The 21,930-nt window shown below is 38.7% G+C and overlaps 2 protein-coding genes across 3 annotated transcripts in view; both read left to right on the top strand.

Annotated features, from left to right (window-relative positions):
• The first annotated feature begins 2,130 nt into the window (after nt 1-2,130).
• Nucleotides 2,131-5,855, top strand: LOC145425278 (uncharacterized). The gene is made up of 7 exons (XM_080298292.1): nt 2,131-2,310; nt 2,404-2,613; nt 2,690-2,749; nt 2,874-2,929; nt 5,285-5,378; nt 5,459-5,584; nt 5,655-5,855. The coding sequence occupies exons 2-7, from the start codon at nt 2,581-2,583 to the stop codon at nt 5,751-5,753; spliced, it is 468 nt and encodes a 155-aa protein (XP_080154418.1). The 5' UTR covers nt 2,131-2,310; nt 2,404-2,580; the 3' UTR covers nt 5,754-5,855.
• A 187-nt stretch (nt 5,856-6,042) lies between these two features.
• mrvi1 (murine retrovirus integration site 1 homolog) overlaps nt 6,043-21,930 on the top strand; it is a 29,673-nt gene continuing 13,785 nt past the window's right edge. For both annotated transcript variants that reach the window (XM_080298291.1, XM_026167830.2), the window contains exons 1-4: nt 6,043-6,709; nt 7,459-7,606; nt 11,623-11,651; nt 19,745-19,963. In XM_080298291.1, coding sequence (XP_080154417.1) covers nt 6,224-6,709; nt 7,459-7,606; nt 11,623-11,651; nt 19,745-19,963 — 882 coding nt within the window. In that variant the 5' untranslated portion in view covers nt 6,043-6,223. The remainder of the gene's footprint in view (nt 6,710-7,458; nt 7,607-11,622; nt 11,652-19,744; nt 19,964-21,930) is intronic.

Here is a 21,930-nt window from a genome sequence, read left to right as displayed (position 1 = left end):
AATATGAAACAATTCATTACTCCTGATTTCCTTTCAGGGCTGGGTTTGTCATTTTGTCAAAGTGAAGAGACGTCAGCAGAAGGCCAGCTGTGTTTCTGGTTGGATATTTAATTCTAGTTTAACCATTGCTTCTGTTTGCCTCCCTAATCAGTTTGATTTCACACATTAGTAACCATTTCTTTGGCTTCAGCGATGGAAAAGACCTGTCATGTACAGTGGCTGAACTGAAGCATGCCAACCGCAAACTTAGTGAGCAGAACAGTAGTCTGCTGAGGACTGTTGCTCAATGTGAAGACACAAACCTGCAGCTCACTCTGGACATCACTGAGCTGCGAGCAAAGCTGGTCAGGTGAAGAATAAACTAATTTCTCCCACAGTTAACTGCATTTCAAGCATGTAAGATTACACTACTGTAATAACTTCCAGCAAAAGCAGATTGTTTTATTATTCAAGTTTTATTATTCAACTATATCATATCATTTATTTGCACTTCAAAAATGAGAAACTGATCACTAAAAGTGTAATAAACATCTAATGACTGAAAAATGAGCAGAAATACCAATACCAATCATTATAGACTGCACATATTTCATGTAGGTAAACTCGGGTTTGGACAACACGTATATTTTAACAAATATATCTTAACTCTGAACATGATCAGTGTTCAGATTGCTCAGATTAACTTGTATCAAACTACTGTGAAACTAGTTTATGTGAACTTATTCATATGAATAAGGCCTAACAGACACACCTTTGTGAAGTGACTACATATTCAAAAGCATATTTAAACAAATAAGATAAACTCTGAAAACCAGCTATGGGTAGAAGTTCACATGAACTCATTGTGGGCACAAATGTTATTAATTTTGGGCTTTTAGTGATTTCTCTGTACTTTTTTTTCCAGGGTGGAATGATTGTACAGCATTCATCTTTAATGACCAAAGAAGCAAGACCTTCATTTAGACTTTCTCAAATCCACACAGGGGCAAAATAATATATAAAGGCTCTAAATACATGTACATACACCACCATTAATATTTGTTTAAGCATCCCTTAGCAAGTTTCACCTCAATTGAATCCTTCAGTAAGCATCAACAAGCTTCTGGCAGGATATTTGATTATGCTTCTTAGCAGAATTGGTAGAGTTAATTTAGATTGGTGGAAGGGATGAAGTGAAGATGACTTGCCAGACTCGTTTGGTACCGTCAACAAGCTTCTGATAAAATTCTGGATGGAGATTTGACTTCTTCTTGGCAGAACTGATTGATTTCGAGGCCCCATTTTGGAGTGCAGTCATACATTTTCAATAGGTTTACGGTCATCGCTTTGGGAAGACCAGAAGCTTAATGTTTTATCCATTCCAAAAGAAGTATTGATGTCTGTTTGGGATCACTGTCCTGTTTGAACACTGAACTCTGTCCAAGTTTCAACCTTGTAGCTGTTGATTTGAGGTGAAGTTGAAGAATAGGTAGCTAGCCTTCTTCATCATTTCATCCATTTTCCACTACCGGTACCAGTGGTAGCAAAACAGCCCCAGAGCATGACGCTACCACCACCATGCTGGTGCTGTAAAACAAACCCCTTTTATGCTGATAAAGAGAAACTACCAGTTGTAGTCAATCGTGATCACTAATGAGAAGTAAACCGACCTTGGTGATTTATATATACATATATATATATATTCTTTTGATCCTGTGTGGATTAGAGAAAACTCAACATAACATTTAAAAAAATCCAAAACCCAATTCTTTTTTAAAATTTTAAAGCTATAAAAAATGCATGCTTCACAATCATTCCACCCACCATACATATATAACAAGCCCATTTCTTAAAAAACATCAACAACATAATAAGCATCAGTTACTTACTCCAAATGGCACAAATAGGCCCTTCAGACTTTTCCTTAAGCAATCTTCTCATAGACACACATTTATTAATTTATTAATTGTTTGGTTTGTTCTTGTCAGTATCTTTTTTCATGTAGTCAGTCATGTAATTACCTTGTAATTTGCTTGTCTTGGTTTGTTTGTCATGTGAAGTGCTCAGAGGTCAGCAGTGAGAGTTAGATCTCTGACAGAAGAACTGGAGGAGACACGTCAAGCATTTAAAGAGGCCCGGGAGAAAGCCAGTCGGACCCAGAATAGCTGCTCCAAACTGGTATGTCAAACTCTCAGCAGTCCCACAGTGAAACTTTCTGCTGCGTTCGGCTTATTTTATATGGCAACTATTTACATTTAAGTCTCTTTTTTTGATCTTCAGAGCAATGAGGTTGAATGTCTTCAGAGTGATATTCGAAGGCTTGAAGACAAGGTAATGTACATCTTAAAAATATGCCCAATATAATTCCATTATATAAAATAAAGCTGATGTTTACATAAACGAGCATTTTTCATTTCCACACAGAATGAAAAACTCATCTTTGAGAAAACATGCTCCGAAGAAAGCCTCAACAAATTGAGGAAGGTCAACACTGAATTGAGGGTAAGAAGAGATGAGTGTAATTGTTTCTACACTGTAATGAGTTTGTGTTGTTAGTAAAAGCCTGTATGTTCACAGGCTGGAGTTGAGGAAACTCTGATTATGTTGACACTGAGAGACAGAGAAATATCAAAGGTAAGTAAAAAAAATTCCTAACAATGAAAGTTGAAATTGTCACATTTAAAAAAAATTTTTAACCTTAACTGTCTAGAAAGACATTCTTATGGAAAAGATGAAGAACGCTCATGTGGAGAATCACAGAATGATAGAGGTATGTTTGATATTGTGGAGCTTAGAGTTGAAGGGAGAATATTCGATACTTTAAATGCCATGACATCATATTGAATGCTAATCAGATGTTACTAGAAAAATGTTCCTCTATTCCGGTGTTGTAGGGTCTGCAATCCGAGCTGATGAGGTTACACGAACATTCAAACCAAGTTCTTCAGAGGTATTTTTAATTAATTGCTTATAAATGTAACATGGTGCTGACTGTTGCTTTCACTTCTCAAAAGGGCTCCTTTTGAGATTCATATGATTCTGAGAATTATAGGAGAATCAAGTTTAGCACAATACTACGCTATTAAACTGAGTGGCAAACTGTGTTATGATTTGCACTGTAGCTTTAAAAAGGGAGGATGAAAATCAGAGCAACAGAGACTGGGAAATCTCGACTCTCTAACACGAGTAATATCCATGTCTGGAAATAAAAGATGGATATAGCCAGCATAGCTTATCACTATGGTAGTTATCACTATGGTATCACTATCACTATGGTAGCTACCAGCATAGCTCTCACTTTGAACCATCAATTTTGGCGTTACTGCATCCACAGACACAAGTAGCTCCTAATTGGGCAAAAGTAAAAATAAAAATGCTAGAATTTTACTCCCCAAAACCGGGGAGAGAATGCAGACTTCCTGGACAGGCTGTTAGTAAAATTAGCTGTACATGAAACTTATTTGTCAGACAATTACCTTAATAACCTAAAGGCACAAAATCCCACATCAGTTAGCCCACTAGTAAGCTGATGTGCTAGCATAAATAATGCATAACTTTAATCCTTAATGGAATTAACCAAGCGAGTGAGTAGCTTTATTTTGATGGGCACAAGATGCGACCAATCACATGCAAAGAGCGACTGGGGTCATACCATTATGTGACAGAAGGAAGGGGGGCAGACGTTCTGATGACAGGAAGCGTGATGGTATAGGCCATGTACACAGGGAGACAGGGGGAGCCAGTGTTGTGCCAAAAACTGATCGTCTTCCAAAAAGTGATTTTCTATGTTTTTGTTTGTTTTTTTAAATCTAATGTATTTACTTATATTAGTAAATAGACTGTAATAAAAAGGATTTATGAAGAGGTTATATATAAAATAAAGAAATTACTTGTTTTGGAAGTATCTTTATGATGTAATTGTACCCATATAATCATCGGTTCTGTCCTTTTTCGTCACTTCAAGTAAGTTTATAAAACTGTGATGTTATTTTTACAATTTCTGCTGCCCTCTTGGTTAGATCTCCTTAGAAAAACACATTTTTAATTTCAACGACACTTTTTACCCCAATAATAAAAGTCACTTTGCCAAAAACTGATTGCAGCAGCTGCTTCGCGATAGGAATGTTCTTTTTGGCTCTAAATTACTAGATGTTCTCCACAAGAGAAGCTTTGACAGATTTTAGGTCAACAAGCCAAAACAGCTTAAATTCCATCAATAATTTTTTGGCAAATACCGGAAATCACTTTTTGGCACAACACCGTATTTTACTGCTAGCATGTCAGAAAAAAGTGAAGGAACGAAAACGAAAGAGGGGAAATGTAAAATGAGCAGCATCTGGCTGGATTTCAACTATGTTGGAAAGTGCAGAATCTATAAAATTTGGAACTGGCCTTAAGTGATCCCAGTTTTTATTTTCAGCCATTTTCCATCGTGGAGGACAAAAGGTTTCTAACTTGTCCGGGCCTTAAACCTCATGTGTGTTCTCCCCAGTATAGTGGTAATTGCACAAAAATAAGGTTTTTGAAATTACTGAATAAAAAAATGCTACCACAAAACCATGCCTCAGAGTGTCTCAATGAGTCTCAGAGGCCTAAATGTGCGATTGAAGTCATTTCTAATTCTTAACTTGTTTGATCTGCTGCACACCAAAAACAAGAACAAGCATAAATTAAGGACTTTTATCTTTACTTTTATTACTTTTACATCTTTATTGATAACAACCTATCTTATGGTCATTTATACTACACAAAGTAATTAATCAATAAACAATTACAGTTTCATTGTTTTGTTTTTTTTACTTTCTACTACAGAAATTTCTTTCTATAACAAAACAAAACAAAGCCAATGAAACTGGACAGTCTGGGCAATGAGCTACAGAAACTTTTGTGTAATTCTATAAAGTCCAGAGTTGTGCTGACGGATTCCTTTCTTTGTCACAGCAGTTTTTTCTTTATCATGTAGAAACAGTTAAATATGTGACTTCTTCACGCTGAAAGAAAAGGAGATTTGATGGTTCGGCCCCCTTAGGGCCAAAGTGGGCTGCATGTGGCTCGCCATGAAAAATAAGTTTGACACCCTTGCTCTAAGCACATGCCACTTTCTATGTGAGCTGTATGTCTATGTAAACTGATTCCCTTTTGCAGCCATCCTCAACTGGCCATTTTGTGCAACTGCAATTTTTGGCACTTATACACTGGCTTACTTTTTCAGGCACTGTGAATGTGAATTGAAAAATTTATAAATTATCTTAACAAAACACATGGTTTATGAATGAGTGATTTTTTTTCTGCTGAATTCTGACAGGTATGAAAGACACTGTATCAGCCCTCAGGGACTTTACAGTCGTGAGCCTCCAAACCATCGCTCTCTGCAGAGTGAGATGAAGGATATGCAGCAGGTCAGTAATGCTTGTTGCCTGCAGATTATCTTTTAACAGCACCGCTCATTTCATGTAGTTCATGCTTCCTTCATTTGCAGGAACATCACAGAGTTTTAGATGATATAAGTCTCCCATCCCACACGCACGACGATATTCAAAGCATCATCCAAAGGATCATGAGTGCAGAAATAGCTCACCTTCTTCACAATAAACATCTCGAGAGGGTGAGGATGATGTTCATTATAGCAGTAATGTACATATTAAGAAATCTCACTCGTCTTCTCTCACAAACAGGACTGTGCTCCTGTGGAAATGCAGGAGAGGCCTTTTCCTCAACAGCAACAGGCAAGAATCAAGCAGCAGCTTCTCAATGTGTATGTGATTTTTTTGTAACCTCCCTTTCTCCTCTTATGGTAACAGATTGGTTTTGGTTGATGTTAGTCTTTCTTCTGAGAAGCTAAGCTAATAAAACGAGTGTCTGGTTTTTACAGTGTATTTATGGGCATCTCCATTACATAATCATACCAGTTACCATCTTTCGTGTGCAAGACCGTATCAGGGATAAGTGCACTTTTAGTACCCCTTAGTAACTATAGACATTACAGTGATGTTTATAAAGCTGTGGTGGTGGTTTCAGGCTGCAGGAGCTCGAATTGTACAAGTATGTGTGGGAGGATAAAGGGGAGAAGGTGGAGGATCAGCAGAGAGCCTGGGATAGGGAACAAAAGGAAAGTCAGAGTGGGAGCCAGATTCCCATCAAGGAGGCCAAGAAGGTGGCTGTGGCGAAGTGGTGGAAAGCCCTCAGCGTAGAGGGGGCTAAGGTCCGAAGTAAAGACATTAAGTCAATTCAGGAGCTCTCTGAGATGCAAGCAAAGCTCAGGGAAGCAGAGCAGACGATCACTGATATGAGGGAGCAGGTCTGCCACCTGCAAGCATCACTAAGATCGTCACAGGAGCACACCGAGCAAAAAAACACCAATAGAGTTCTTCATACTGACAAAGGAAGCAATACAGAGAGAAAAGAAGAAGACAGAACTGCGGCGAAAGAGCTGAGAGATCAGAAGGATGCTTCAGTGGTCACAGATCCTGTTAGTATCACAGACGGAGCAGCTTCAGAGCAGGACACCACAGACAGGCTTCTGGCAACCCTGAGGAGGATGGAGGCGATGGTCAACAACGCGTTGGAGACTGCCCAGCTGGTGAGGAAGAGCGAGCAGAGGGTGAGCCAGGTGAGAGTGAGGATGGAAGGGATCACTCACAGGGTGGAGGAGGCTCTGGGGAGAGCTGCAAACACTGATGAGGAGCTAAACATGCTGGAGGCCAGGATCACAGAAAATGCTCCAACTCAGGTTTGTCTGTGTTAGAAACCCATCTCTGCTTTACATAAAATCAAAGTTAATTGTATCTTTATTTAAACTTTTCACGCACAATTATGACAAGCTCAATCAGGATTTTTTTCTTAAGTATTTTTATTCATCTTTAGGCATGAAAAAAGATTTTTGAACTTCATTTTTTTTAAACATGTACTTTTCAAAGAGTTTTTTACATGTTCACTTAATCAGTCCACTGACCAGTGGGTGACAGGATATGGAGTGACACATCAGTGTCCAATGTAGTGGTTTATGTGCAAGTATACCATCAACACTGACACAAACACAAGAAAACAGCCTTTGAATAGCTGTCCACTGTAGTGAGCACTATGCGTGAAAGGGTTAAATAAAATAAAACCACGTGGAAGAATTCCCACCAGCATTCTATAAAATATTTATTTCAATCTAATGTATTATTTCTATGGAAAAATGGACATTTTATTGGTCAGTAGAATTTTATTCTTGTTGCTATTTTTACCTGCGCTGTGATCCACTGTTGGAAGCGGATGATTCCAAACAACTTCCAAAAAAGAGCAATGCTCATTTATTTGCATTTTCTGTGGTAATGCAGTAGCACAATCAGCAGGATCACATAAACATTCTCACAGGATTTAGCAAAGTGTTCCACAAATTTTTCATGTGTACAGCCTTAAAGCCCATCACCTATTTTACTTGTAATCCAGTGGAAACAGTAGCAATCAGTTGTTTTTGTCTGTATTTTCCTGAAGTCTCCAGATCTAAATTTGCCAAATGATCAAGAAGCAGATGCCACACGGTTAACGGCTGAACCCGAGGAAGCGTGTGGAACAGAGCGTTCTCCTCCTGCACCTCCATTAAACCCAGAAGTCAGTGAGCCTCCACAGAAGTCCATGAATGGTATGCATATCAGAGATCCATCTTCTGTGTTAATGTGGTTCTGTTAGATGCACATTAATTAAAGCTACTTCCTTTTATAATGGCAATCCCTGAGGATGTCTGGAAATAAACTGTGCACACAGCAGCTGGTACAGTGAGGGGGAAGCGGAGAGCTCTGGTGGGAGTGTATGATATCTATCAAAATGGGGCATGGGGAAAAGCAGAGGACGTAGACTAATGCTTTATGTAAACACACTGAAGTTCAAGTACTTTTTTTCTACAAACATATTTTTAGAGGCTTAACGTCACTCTTAAACGTTTCAGATAATCAAAAAATAATATATGACAAATATAACCAAAGTTAATACAAAATGCAGTTTGTAAATGATGTTTTCATTTATTAAAGGAAAAGGAGCAATCCAAACTTATCTCGTCCTGTGTGAAAAACTAACTGTTCCCTGTTTAAATCATGAATTAACTGCAATAAACTGCATTTTTTGGAAATCTGAGTTCAATGTCACCAACCCCACCAAAGGCTGATCACTTCCAGACCTGCTGAATCAAGAAATCACAATAGAAACCAAAGTAAAGCAGCTTAAAGGATCTCAAAAAGCAACACAGCATTCAGTGATCTAAAGAAACAACTGAGAAACAAAGTCAATGGCGTCTATCAGTCTGGAAAGGGTTACAAAGTCATTTCAAAGGCTTTGAATCACAGTAAGAGCCATTATCCACAAATAGAGGAAACCTGGAACAGTGGAGAACCTTCCCAGAAGTGGCTGACCTACCAAGATTACTCCAAGAGCACATCAACTACTCATCCACGAGGTCACAAAAGAACCAAGAGAAACATCTAAAGAACTGCAGATTCTGCAGATTGAGCAAAAATGGCATCAATGGGAGAATTTTTAAAGAGAAAACTGTGGACTGATGAGACTGATGAGTCCTGTCACATCTGGCTTACATCATAACAACAGGCAAACACCGTGGTGGTAGTGTGATGGTCTCGGGCTGCTTTGCTTCTTCAGCACCTGGACGAGTTCTGTTCTCTACCAGAAACTCCTGAATGAGAATCTCCATTCATCAGCTCAGAGAGCAGGACAATGATCCCAAACACACCAGTAAGTCTATTTCTTAAAGGGTTTGTAGTAGTCTCGTCTAGTCAAAGTCTGAACTTAAATCTGATTGAGATGATTTTGCATGACCTCAAAAAAACATTCATACTCAAAAACCCTCAAATGTGGCTGAATTAAAACTATTCTGCAAAGAAGAGTGGGCCAAAATTCACCCCCAGCATGTCTCATGATCAGTTATCAAAGGGTGGTACATACAATTATTAGGTTTAGGAGTAGGCTTGGATTGCTTTTTCCCTTATGAAATAAAACCACAATTTACCAACTGCATTTTACATCATCTTAGGTTATCTTTGACTAATATTAAAATTTGTTTGATGAGCTGAAACATTTAAGTGTGAGAAATATGCAAAAAAAGAAGAAGAAATCAGAAAGGACACCGTATGTTACATACATCTGTTCACTAATGTGTACACTAAAGTACCTACCGCAACATGTATTATTGCGGTAGGTACTTTGGCCAAAGCAAAGGTCACTTGTGTCCCATCTTGTCAAGAAAGGTCAAATATTTCCACTTTCTGCTTTCTCAAAAACAAGCCAGTCTTACATGTAACTGTTTATTAGTGATACAGAGTTTGGAGCTTGTAGAAACTCCTGTGAACCAGTGGGTGGATTTATATTTTCATGCGATGTTAAATGAACTTACAGTATTTGCCTCAGTGTGCAATTGTTTATTTTATCCCCCCATCTAAAGTTTATATTCCAGTACACTTATGGTTGTTTTTTGCTTAGCATGTGAAGCTGCATCCACACGGGCAAAGGCTGCGTCAGAATGAACAGTAAACACTTTATCTTACATGGTTATAAAGGTTATTCTGTTCTGTTTGACGTCTGTTGATTTGAATAGTGTGTAATAGTAAACTGTCACTATGAGGACGTCTCTTTTCTCTCCACATTCATACATGCACACATATAAAACTTCAATACAACTAAAGACTATATCCCATATAATCTCTTTCTCTATATAACATATATAATCCCTTTTACACCTTTTTGCTAGTTAGAACTGTTCTGTAATGTTGTCCTGAGGGATTATGGATGGTAGTTTTGACAAGCAAAACTTAACACAAACGTAGCTAAGAGAACAACTGAACACTCAGCTTTTTGCAGTGTGTTTTAAGCAAGATGAATGCTGCACAACTGAGAAGTAGATCTAACTGAGAAGCTGACAGGACTGCAGTCTGCACTCACTCATGTATTTTAATGAGTTACAAAATGCAGGAGGCCAAAGCTTACACGAGAAACTGGGACTGTGGTGGAAGGTCGCGCCAATAAGCTGAACTCACTTCTGCTCAGTTTATTTCTTTATTGGCTTATTGGTGTGTTACCCTCACACAACATCAGTGTTTACTAATGTCATAAATCAAGTGAAAAATGGTTAATTTTCAGTAAGATCAGACTTTTGCTACCAAATTAGCCTGACTAGCCATTAGAAAGAATGCAAGTTTCAACTTTATACACAACAACTTCCCATTTAAGTTAACTGCTTCGATCGTTTTATACAGTCTGTGGAAAGCTATGCCATATTTATCGTCTCATTTCAGTCAACATGCAGGAATTATTTCAGTGTATAAAAACCATCTTGTGTTAAGGATCATATGTTAAACTAGACAATACACTTGCATGTGTATGACTAAAATCAGTGAAATTCATCCCACTGAGGAATAATCATAGCACTCCATCAGCTAGGGTTTTTTATTGTGGACTGCATTGGTGAACCTGCTGAGCAACTCTCTATCATTCATATCATTCATTATAAACTAGCAAACAGTATGATTAAGAATAATAAATATTCAGGTTTTAAATGTCTCTGAGTGCTGCAGTGCCTGTGTTGGTGGCTGTAAAACTATTTTATACACTTTTCAGTCTTCCTAGAACTAATAAAGCATTGATCTGGGATACTAAATGAACACTAGGCATACCAACCTGCTTTTAAGTTATATGTCTCTGTTTAAAACAAAGCACAGTCAGGTTACTTAAAGCTTAAAGATCCCCTGAAGCCTGAATGTAAATAATTTAGAAAAGCAGTGGGTCTCTGTGCTCTGCTTGGTATGTGGTGGCTGTAAACGGTGCGCTCTTTCGCGGGGCAATCTTTAGGTGAGAGAAAGGTGGAAATAACAGCTGGAAGCTGGAGTGTGAATTCATTTGTAGGCAGGTTGAACTCTTCTTCCACTAATAGAAAGAATTTGATCTGGCGAGGAAAAAAAAAGTCCACGTTTTTTTTTCTCCCTCATGGACTTGTGAAAGGATTTATAAGGTAAATACTAGCTGTGAATGACTGCATTGCATTACGCAGAATGTTTCAGAGTCTGATTTGCACTTTTTCATAAGCTACAATTCAACAGCTGGAACATAAACCCAGTTGAGAGTGTTTCTAGTACTGTATCCCCCTTTGTGTCTTCTTATGCAGGAATAATACTTGTTCTTGAGCAGCTCTTTCATTACCTCTAAAGTGACACTTTGATTTTGAGCTCTGAGGGTGCTTCTGTCTGAAAGTTGCTGATTTTAAACCCTTTGCCTGGTATCAGGAGCCCCTAAAGCAGCAGACAAGAGCTTTCAACCAGCGGCTCAAACACCTCATGCACTTAAGGTTGCCAGGTTATTGTTGCCCCTAGTTATCAAGGTGGTTTGTGGGGAACATACTTCCTGAAACGGGAGTTCCAGTAGTTCTGTCAACCTGATGAATATCATGCTGCTGGCAAGAGCCTCACAGAGCAGAAAACTCAATTTATTTCTTCCCTATTTGTTTTCTGTTTCTGTTTCTGTCTCTTTCACTCTCTCTCTCTCTGCATGTTTCACTTAGTCTTTTCTTTTTTTAACTCTCCCCTGACATTTGCATTGCACATGCTTTCCTGTTAAATGCAAATCAATCTGTTTTCTCTGTCTGTGCTCTGGTTCTCACAGGTGGCACAGGAGGAAGCAGCTACAGCACGGTAAGTAAGCGCTCCTTCTGTTCCATTACTGTAAAATGCACTATTGTTTTATATTTGAGAGGCAGAACTGAAGGTTAGGTATGATTATTATGTCTTTTATGGTTTTTGAAGTGACTTGTGAGAAATGTGTATATATGTTTGGCTGCCAATATAAGATAAAGTGTGACTGCTTCGTTTGACTTTAGGCCATGATTAAAAATAACTAAATTTGATTTCTGCTAATGTTTTAGTAGCAGTTATAAGCTGTTTGTACTTCATATGATTGTTTCATTGAATATTACTTCTAGCCCCTTCTTTAAAAGGGAAATAATAATATTTTTTTACTCTTTAAATAAACTCTAGTTGCCCTAAAAATAAGTGACAGTGTACTTTTATCTCCTAATGGAACATGTAGAAGCAGGACACAAACATTTAATGAACCTGAAAAACCCTGTCCTATAAAGGTATAGTATCATGTTATGATGCACTGTGCATCTAATCTAATCCCATTTAGTTCACTGTTGAACCATCAAACATACAAATATATTTTTTATAAAATATTTGTGTCTGCCATCTAGATGCTTGCAGTCAGAGTACCTAGAGCAGTGTTTCAGCAAAGATTTATCAAGTTTGGTCCACTCGTCTAGGAGGAGATAAGGAACATACAAACATGCAAAAATAGATACATATGCTAGGATCGTTATTTTACGATAGCTGATGAGATACTGTGGTAAAATATGTTTCGGAAGAAGTATGCGTTCTTGTGGAGCTAGTTTATATTATTATGGCTGCCTTTATTTTCTATTAAAGTTAACACTTATCTACTTAAAGTTACATAATAGTGTCTTATAAACTTGGTGGTGTATCATAAACTTCTTATATACTGGTTGTTTACAGCACAACCAGTATATAAGAAAAAAAGCTTTAAATAAAAACACATTAAAACCAGATAAAGTAAAGTGAGTAATATTCATCACTTGGCAAGGGGTATGTAATGAGTAGGACGTCTCTGGCAGATGATAGGAAATTATACAAATGGTTGGCTTTAAATAGGGCCAAATTACTAGACTGTACATACAGCTGTTTAAAAAATGTATTTTTCACAGGACTCTATACAGACCTGCAAAAATGTAAGTATTGCTTCCAGAGGATTTAGGGAGGTATGTCACAGCCAGGTGCTGATAATCAAATGACCTTGTCTAATCGATCATCAGCATTTGTGAGCCTCTCTGGAAAAGTGGAGGCTTTGGCAGTTTGCTGGTCTCAAGCATTCAGGTGTGTGTTTACAAAATGCTGCGTTCTTCAGTAAGTGGAGGTTCCAGCAAATTCACCCCAAGGTCAGACAGTACAATACTTCTCAGACTCTACAGGCCTCAGTTAGCATGTTAAATGTTAAAGTTCATGTCAGTACAATTAGATATAGACTGAAAGAACTGTGAGTTGTTTGGAAAGCCTCTTCACTCTAAAAAGAAGAGCATGGCTAAGGTTTGCAAAGCTGCATCTGGACAAACCACGAGGCTTCTGGAACAATGTCCTTTGGACAAATGAAAACATCATCATATTTGGGTCATGCAACGAGACAATGATCCCGAGCCCTGAAGCAAATCTACAAGAGAGTGGCTGAAAAAGAAAAGGTGTTGCAACCTGATGGAAATGCTGTGGCAAGGTGTCAGCAGAGCTGTGCGTAATGCAAAATGCCCATAAAACTCAATGAACTGAAGCAACACTTCAAGATAAGTGAGCCATATTTCCTCCCCAACGATATGAAACACTGTTAAAGCCGTACATACTTCAAGTCATTGCTGCCAGAGGTATTTCTACAAGCTACTGAATCCTGGGGTGTACTTATTTTTTCATACGAAGATAAAATTATAATCACAAGTTATTTTGTGACCCTTTGAAACACAAAATCCCCACCCACCCCAGGAGCAACCCTTATAGCAGGTAATTGTTTAGTCACCAGATGGACTAAACAATTACCTGCTAAAAGGGTAAAATAGGAATTAGTTTGTCTGCAACAATAATCTGATAATTTATTTTAATTTATTTGTAGACTCTAGTATCATCATCATCATTGCCTGCTTAATAAAACAGCAGAATGTTATTGGCAAAATAGCATTAAGATAATCATCGCAATAGTCGTATCAAATAAGGAAAACAGCTGACTTTTTATCACAAGTTCCTCCTTTTAACAACTGTTTCCTTCACACATGATTACTTAAGACTTAAGCCCATGTTAAATAAAAATTTTATGCTGTAATTTGCTGTAAAAGTCAGCTGTACTCATACAAACAATGTGACTGCTGTCCTCCTTTTTTATACCATCAAAACTCAAGATGATTTCAGCACTTTTAAGACAAAGTAGCACAAATAACAGAAGCTTTGGAAGGGCAGTTTACCAAACATTAATGGACCTCAAGAGCCTGGAAGTGGATGCATGGATTCCTCCTAGCCAGCAGAGTAAACACAGCTCAGGCAGGCACAATCGATCCATCAGTTTCTCACAAACATGCAAACGTACCACAACATGCAAAAAAGTGTCCTACGCATCTGACAAAGTAAAAAGTGAAAAAATAACACACTTACACACACAAACTCTGAAGCAACAACAACATCATTTTGTATCTTTCTTCAGCTTTAAGTTAAGTTGAGGGATGATCAGGGGAGCAGCGGTCTGACACACACACAAACACACACAGAGAGACACACACTGCACAGCAGCTCACAGAGCCCTTCTCCTTAAATGGTCAAAGCTCCCAGGAGTGAAAGAGAGGCTGCTGCTGAAAAAAGACAGGGAACAGAGGGGACGGGAGAAGGAAGGAGAAGCCCTGAGGGTAGAGGAGTTTTCTGAAGGAAAGGCTGAGGGTGACGCTTTGACTGTGGGAAGTCGGTCTGACTTGGAGAGATCAGCCGCGGTGTGTGTGTGTTTCTCTCTACAGCACTACAGCACCCGACTCAGGTAAGGTGCATGCTCTCTGTGGACAGGTTTAGATGATCGGCTGGTCACAGTGGACTATCCACAGTGGTGGACGCATGCAGTTTCAGTTTAGTTATGGTCTCTGCAGCCTTAACAAACATGTGCATGAATATTTGTGGGTAAATGATATTCTAGATAACTGTTGGTGTGAGTTTACATAAAGTGTTTTTTGTTTGCATGTGAAACTCTGTCTCATGTTTCCTGCGCCTTCATATGTGACCATGCATTTTCTGAAGCCTGTGGATTTAGTCTGCTCCCTCATTCAATCCATTTTTTCTTTCTGACACTTCCTCTGACTTGTTATCTCAGATTGCGACTGCGTGGTAACCACTTCCTCTGTTGGCCCTGTGCTCTATGCTTCACACAACCAAATTTTAAACAAATCTGGCTAGAGGGAATGAGCTTATGTAACAGGAGGAGGGGAGCAGGATGCTGGTCCTTATTTCTCCCTCCACAGAAAAAGTGACCACTAAAGTACGCTGCAAAATGAAGCTTCCTCATGAAATCAACAAGTACTTTTGTTTTACTTCTCTTTGTGCAAGTAAAGGAAAGAAGTCTTTAACTATTGCCACTCGGGCCCCTGTGTTCTCACCCCCCCCCCCCCCCCCTTGCAGGAAATAATTAGAGTGATTCAGTTACTATGCAATATTTATCTCAGTCTCTCGGTCTGCTGAATAAACACCACACCATTTAACCTCCTGCAGAGTAGGTTGACTTTGTTTGGGCTTCTTCTTACAATTCCTCTTGGTCCCTGGGTCTTGGACCCAGAGTTTTGAGTTTCTAGGGTGCTTGGGATTTTCTGGTTTTGTATTTCTGATAATCTTGTATTTGGGGTTTATATATTTTATATTTTATATCACCTTTTGTAATCCCTTTCTGTGTCCCCAGTCAGATATGTCCCCATGTTTGTTTATATCCTGTTCCTGTTTCAAGTTCACATGTCGTACTCCTGGATTGAGTGGTTGTTATTTCCTGTTTTATTTTGATAGTCCCTTGTCCCCTTTGTGGTGTGTTTAGTTTTGCTTCCCCTTGTCTCATTAGTTGGATTCTGTTCGCCTGAGTCTTGTTTACCTCAGCTTTCTTGCTCCCTAATTACCTGGTGTGTATTTATGTCCGCAGTTTCCTTCTGCTCTTTGACATGTTCTCCCTCATGTGTTCTCAGTAAGATTCCTTGCCATGGCTTATTTGTTGCTGAGCAACTTTAGTTTGTATTTTTATTTCCATTTGGATCCTACTTTGCCTGCCTCACAGCGAGCCTTAACAAAAACATAATCATTGATTCCTTTATTGTTCAAATTCTTTGTCTAAATATTTCTGTCCATAATTAGAAACAAATCAGGTTATGGCTGAATAAAAAATCTTTGCACAAAATTAAATAGTTTCATGAGTTCAGTAAGTTCAAGAGCAGTTAGCTAGAAATAACTAGTAGCTCATTTGTGAGTAACTCAGAAGGACCTCAAACTTGTTTTTTTCTTCTAAATTTATAAATAGCACCTGAAGACTTAAGACAGTTAATTACAGAATTAGAAAAAAAAGAAGATAAAAACGTCCTGGCTCTCCTCAAGAACAAAGCAACCAGTATCTGTCTAACTCTTTTCTGCCAAAGTGAAATATCGCTTTAAAGTATAAAAACATCTGTTTTAAATGCTTCCGTCGCATATGACACTGTCCCTGCATTCAGGAAACGTCCTTGCTGCTCGCAGGGAGGAGTTAAACAACCCATTTCCTCCCCAGTGACTCACAACCTTTCTGTCCCCATATGTTCCCAAGATCTTGTCATCTTTGTGATGACACTGAGCAGCACTCAGCATATTTTGTCCTTGAATTCTCAGAGGATTCGTCCATCACACGGCCACATGCCATACCTCTGAAATAACCATTCATTCATCACACCTTCCACTTTCCTGCGCATATTATTCAAAGCTGCTGCACGTGATTTGAAAGAGAAGGCAGTAAGAAGGCTCACATCTGTGCTGATTGGACCTATGTAAATTTCTCTTTTTCTGGTGAAATCAAATGAATGTGTGCGTCACATTAGCACACACAGGAGTTGTGTAGATCATGAGTGCACCGTGCTCCTCCGCAGAGTGGTTTAAAAATACAGTACATGTGATTTGCATAAATTTGTTACTGAAAAGGGAAGCGCTGTGTGTTCAAACAATGGTTCAAACAAGCTGCACGCATCAAGTCAGGTTGGCTTGTAGCTCAGGGAGCCAGGTAACTGCTGCAGTGTCCATGGTAAAGATCAGCTCAAACAGCTCAGACCTGAAACAAATAAATTATTATTTTTCCAGTGTGAACATCAGATGTGGTGATAATGTGGTTTTGTTACATTTTTGTTTGACTCAATAAGACAGCACTTTGAACGCTGTAAAATGAATACATGGTGGTTTTTAAAAGTCATTTATTGAGAATTGATTAATAGTTTTGTTGTTTTCACATGTACCACTATGATATATACTGAATCAAACAGCCTTGTTTTCTTCTCTTAATAAAATATTCTACATGTACACATTTGCAGGAGCCGCATCATAAATTTTGATTACACAGCTTTTACAGCTTCAGCTTTGATGATTACACTAATCTTTGCACTCATTTAAATTCATGTTCGCTGATCGTTCCCTGCTCTTTGGGTCTTATCTTGGGGCCAAGATTATTTAGGTTTTTATATAATTGGCAAATTTGAGGCATTTTTCTCATTTTCATTCTCCTCAAAACTAAATCCTGCTTCAGTTTGTTTGCAGTTGGCTTTTTCCTCTTAATGCTGCCCATATGTTGTTATATCTCTGTGTATTTTTCACACTTACATGTTTTAAATCATCAAAATAATTTTAATATTAGACAAAGATATCGGCACGGTGGTGAAATGGTTAGGTCTGCTGCCTGGGTTCTCTCTTGGTACTCTGGCTTTCTCCCATAGTCCAAAAACATCCATGAGCTTAGATTGATTGGTGATGACTGTAAATATGAAAGGTTGACTGTATCTATGTGTTGACCCTGCACCAGACTGGCTTCCTGTGGCAGCTGTGATAGGCTCCAGCTGTCTGATCTAGATAAGCAGAAAAGATGGATGGACAAAGATAATCCGAGTGAATATGAAATGCAGTTTTTAAATGGTGATTTAATTTAATTAGGAGAAAAAAATATTACCCTGGTAACTGGCCCTGTGTGAAAAAAGTAAATGCCCCTAGTCAAATCCAAGCTTGGCAGCAAGAATTGCAATCAAGTGTTTGCAATAGCTGCCAATGCCAATTTTACATCGCTGTGGAGGGGGTTTGGCCCAATCTTCTTTGCAGAATTGTTTTAATTCAGCCGCATCAGAGAGTTTTTGAGCCTTAATGGCTTCGACTGTGACTAGGCCACTCCAAAACCAGAGGTGGACCACTAAAAAGTTTAACTTTTGTCTCAACAGTCTATGAATATTTTCCCAAAAGTCTTGGGAATCATCAAGATATTTTTTTCACAGTTGAGCCCTTCTGTTCTTTTTGCTCAGCAGTGATTTTCTCCTTTGATGCCATTTTTTCCAAGTCTCTTTCTTATTGTTGAATCATTAACTCTGACATTAACTGAGGCAAATGAGCCCGGCAGATCTTTAGATGTTCTTCTGGATTTTTTGTGACCTTCTGGATGAGTTGTCAATGTGCTCTTTGGTTGGCCAGCCACTCTTTAAAGGGTTCACGACTATTCAGGTTTTCTCCATTTGTGAATAAGTGAATAATAAGCTCTCAATGTGGTTCACTGGAGTCCCAAAGCCTTAAAAATGGCTTTGTCATACTTTTCAAATAGATAGACTTTGTTTCTCAGCTGATTTTTAGATCCTGGTATGATGTGGTGTTTCTTGAGATCTTTTACCCTATTTTACTTTGTCAGATAGGTTCTAGTTAAGTGATTTCTTGATCTGGCAGTAATTAGGCCTGGGTGTGACTAGTGAAACTGAACTTGGATTAGTCTTTTTTAATAATTGCAACTGCAAGTAACATGGGTAACTTTTATCTAATATTAGTTTTTTTGATGATCTGAAACATGTAAATGTGACAAATATGCAAAATTAAAAAAGGAAGAAGGCAAATACTTTTTGGCAGCACTGTATAATTTTAGTCAGGAAAGCTTTAATTAATTGACTTTGATTGCCTTCATGTGAATGAGACATGAGTCTCTTCCTCTCAGTAATCCTCCATCCACCATCCACTAAATCATTTTTTCATAATTTATCTAGAAGTCCTTCTGTTTGTTTTGCGCTGCCCCTCGGGAGCTCGTTGCCTCATTCAGCCTGTGAGAGCAAGTTAAACTGACTGTAGCAGCGTTTTATAACAACAAAGCGCATCCCAGTCACTGTTTGTGTTCAAAACAGTAACCGCCTGCTGAAAGTCACAGTGTGGGAAGAAAAGCACATGAAACATTGCAGGCTCACTCGTGAGCAGTGCTTGTTTGTGATTTCAGTCACTTGTGCTGTAAAGCAGAGATGCTGCATGTTGTTTCTTTTGAATTTAGACAGCGTGTCATTAAGATCATGAACCAGACAAAGAAGGATTTCTTTTTTTTTTTAAAGTGTTTCATGGTGTAGTGGTTTACGCATTTGCCGAACAAGCAACAGCTCTCCTGTTCAATCCTGGAAGCAGACAGGAATGCCTTTGGTGTTGCTTTAGGAAAAGCATCTGATATAAAAATCTACCAAATCGAAAATGCAGAGCTACCCACTGTGGTGACTCTGTGTGAATAAGGAAGCATTCCTTGAAGTCTTGTTGCTCCTGTTAAAACTCCCAATATGAACTCCTGGCATGTTTCATGTTATTTTATTCTCTGACGCTTCCTGATGCTCTGGCTGGAAATCATCATGCTCACATGAAAGTTTAAAACCCATACATCCGATGTGAGTCACGGTGATTTCATTTCTGATGCGTATGTACAGTATGCTGGGAAATCTCACTAATGTGCAGAATGGAGCTATTTTGGGAGTTGTTTGTGCAGTGCAATGGTTTTCTTAGTTCTGGTTTATCCTTTTTTTAGCTGTGGTTAGGCAGAAAGAAAAGTGGCTAAAGTGCTAGTTTAATAACTGCTGCTGATCGGAAGGAGCTCTCCTCAGCATGCCTCTAATCATGCTTAAAATGCATGTATTTGGTTTTCTGTGTGTTTATAGCTCCAGGAAGAAGAGCGAGACTTGCTGCAAACATCTCCTCTCGAACAAAGTGACTGTAACTTCAAGGAGTCCGGTGACGCCTCGCCTGCTGCTGAGACCCCTTTTGTTTTCCCGCACACCCGCTCTCGCCCTTCTCTGCACCCGGCCATGCCCACACTGCCTGAGGAAGAGGAGGACTCTCCAGAGGAGATGGACAGTTCCCCGAGCTCTCCCAGCACAGTAAGTGCAGCTGCTGTCCCTGTTTGATATTCTGTTTTTAGGTAAAACATCTGACTTCATACTTCATTTGGCCCTGAAAGGAATTTTTTTTTATCAATGTTGAGTTTTCCCTCAGAAAAAAGTTCCTTCACTGAATAAGTCACTGATTCATTCCTTTTCAAGTGAGAGCAAAGCAATATTTTCCTTAACTAAGCCTTCTTCTGTCACAAATGTTCCCTGCTGTTGTCAGACCAAGGCAGTGCTTTGCAAAGAATGACAGAAGTTAACAAAGTGAAATTTTGGCAACTGATTTGGTACATACTTTCCTTTTTTTGCACTCATGTTTTAGTTATTTCCCACTAAATGTTTGGAAATGAATTTCATTCCGGTGACTGATGAATGCTTTACGATTCTTTGAAAGTCACTTCGGCTGTCATAATAACTTTCCCTGAGCCAAGGTAAAGTGAGGTGTTTAAAAAAGGGTAAAAGCTGCTTTTACGTTTGCACAGCAGGATTTTTTTTACTATCTGACAAATACCTTGGCTCTGTAAAATATCTGCTTCATGTCCCTTGTGACAAATTTGAGCCCTTTGGTTAGATGGGAAAAAGCAATTTACCAACTTTTAAAAGAAAATGTGTGGCAAAGTTTATAAATGCAGGTCTTTTGCTCCTTATCGTTAAAAAAAAAGTATTGTAAAAACTTGCATAGATGCATATGTCACTATTTTGTACAACTTAAATGATTGTAGTTTCCTTATAGTGGAAATGTAGCTGTCCAATGATGCCTGTTGCCCTCTGTGAGGTCACATAGATCAAGGCCTCAGTCATTTTTATATCTAAAATTACTTATGAAGCTAAATACAACAGGATAAAAAAAAACATGCTTAAGAACTTCTTCGGGGAGACAAGTCCACTCAGGTTTACCAGAGTTGGACTGGGCTCTCAGGTTTGGAGCCATGGTTTGAGTTCCCGTTCAATGACCACATCCTCTATCTGTTTAATGTCTGTTTAATGTCACATGACTCCCCTACCCCACCCCCACCAGCTAAACATCACTACTTTAAATGATATTGTGTTTAAAACACCAGAGTTTACTGCATTTTTCTGTGACATCAGTAGCATTTCCTGTCCTGATCCCTGTGATTGGTTATGTTTTGGGGGGGTTTGTTCTTAATTGATCTGTCTGAGTTATTAGTTTTTTCAGTATTTATGGCATAGAGATTAGCACTGTTGGCTGACAGGAAGAATATCCTGGGTCTTTCTCTGTGGAGTTTGCATGTTCTCCCCATGTCTGCGTGGGTTCTCTCTAGCTACTCCGGCTTCCTCCCAAATTCATAGACATGCAGTTAGTGGGATTAGGCAAACTGGCCATAGCTGTGAACGTGAGTGTGAATAGTTGTCTGTCTCTCTGTGTTAGCCCTGTGATAGGCTGGTGGTGATGGTAATGGTAATAATCAGAAGTTTTATCTGTGTGCCATTTGAGCGATCTCACCCTTGAAATATATAAAGATTAGAAATGCTTTCAAAGACTTTAAGGACAGATCTTAATGGGGCAGACTCCGAGTTTGAGTCATTAATTATCCCAGAGATAATAAAGAGTTAAACAGGCTAAACCTCAGAGAACAGTGACCTTTACCTCATAAACACACAAGCTAGATAAGAAATCTCTGAAGAAAGTAATGAAACTGTGTAATATAATCTTCAGTGCATAAGTCAACACTATAAAAGTATCCACCCTTATAGGAACAGAGCCACGGTGAATCAGCAGCCTGTCTGCAGCAGAAAGACTCCTTTTTCAAGAATCTATTGCAAAGATAAGCTTTAAGAGCACCTCTCAAAGAATAAGGGTTTCATGTCAGTCTGTATTTATTTGCGTACTTACCTTTAGCAGCCTTTTGAAGCTATTCCACAATAGTGTTCATCATAACCTACTAGAGGTGACAGACCTCTTTGTGCTTAAGTGGGTCAAATCAATATTCTCCTGTTAG

The sequence above is a fragment of the Astatotilapia calliptera genome, chromosome 1 (assembly GCF_964374335.1).
Source record: "Astatotilapia calliptera chromosome 1, fAstCal68.1, whole genome shotgun sequence".
NCBI classification, from domain to species: domain Eukaryota; kingdom Metazoa; phylum Chordata; class Actinopteri; order Cichliformes; family Cichlidae; genus Astatotilapia; species Astatotilapia calliptera.
Note: the sequence above shows the minus strand (reverse complement) of the source record. Positions and strands in the feature narration are given on the sequence as shown.

Bases quoted from the DNA above. Each gene is read 5' to 3' on its own strand.
- LOC145425278 (XM_080298292.1), top strand. From the start codon at position 2,581: ATGTTGACACTGAGAGACAGAGAAATATCAAAG. The intron at 2,750-2,873 runs GTATGTTTGATA...CCGGTGTTGTAG, and splicing joins AGAATCACAGAATGATAGAG to GGTCTGCAATCCGAGCTGAT. The intron at 2,930-5,284 runs GTATTTTTAATT...GAATTCTGACAG, and splicing joins TCAAACCAAGTTCTTCAGAG to GTATGAAAGACACTGTATCA.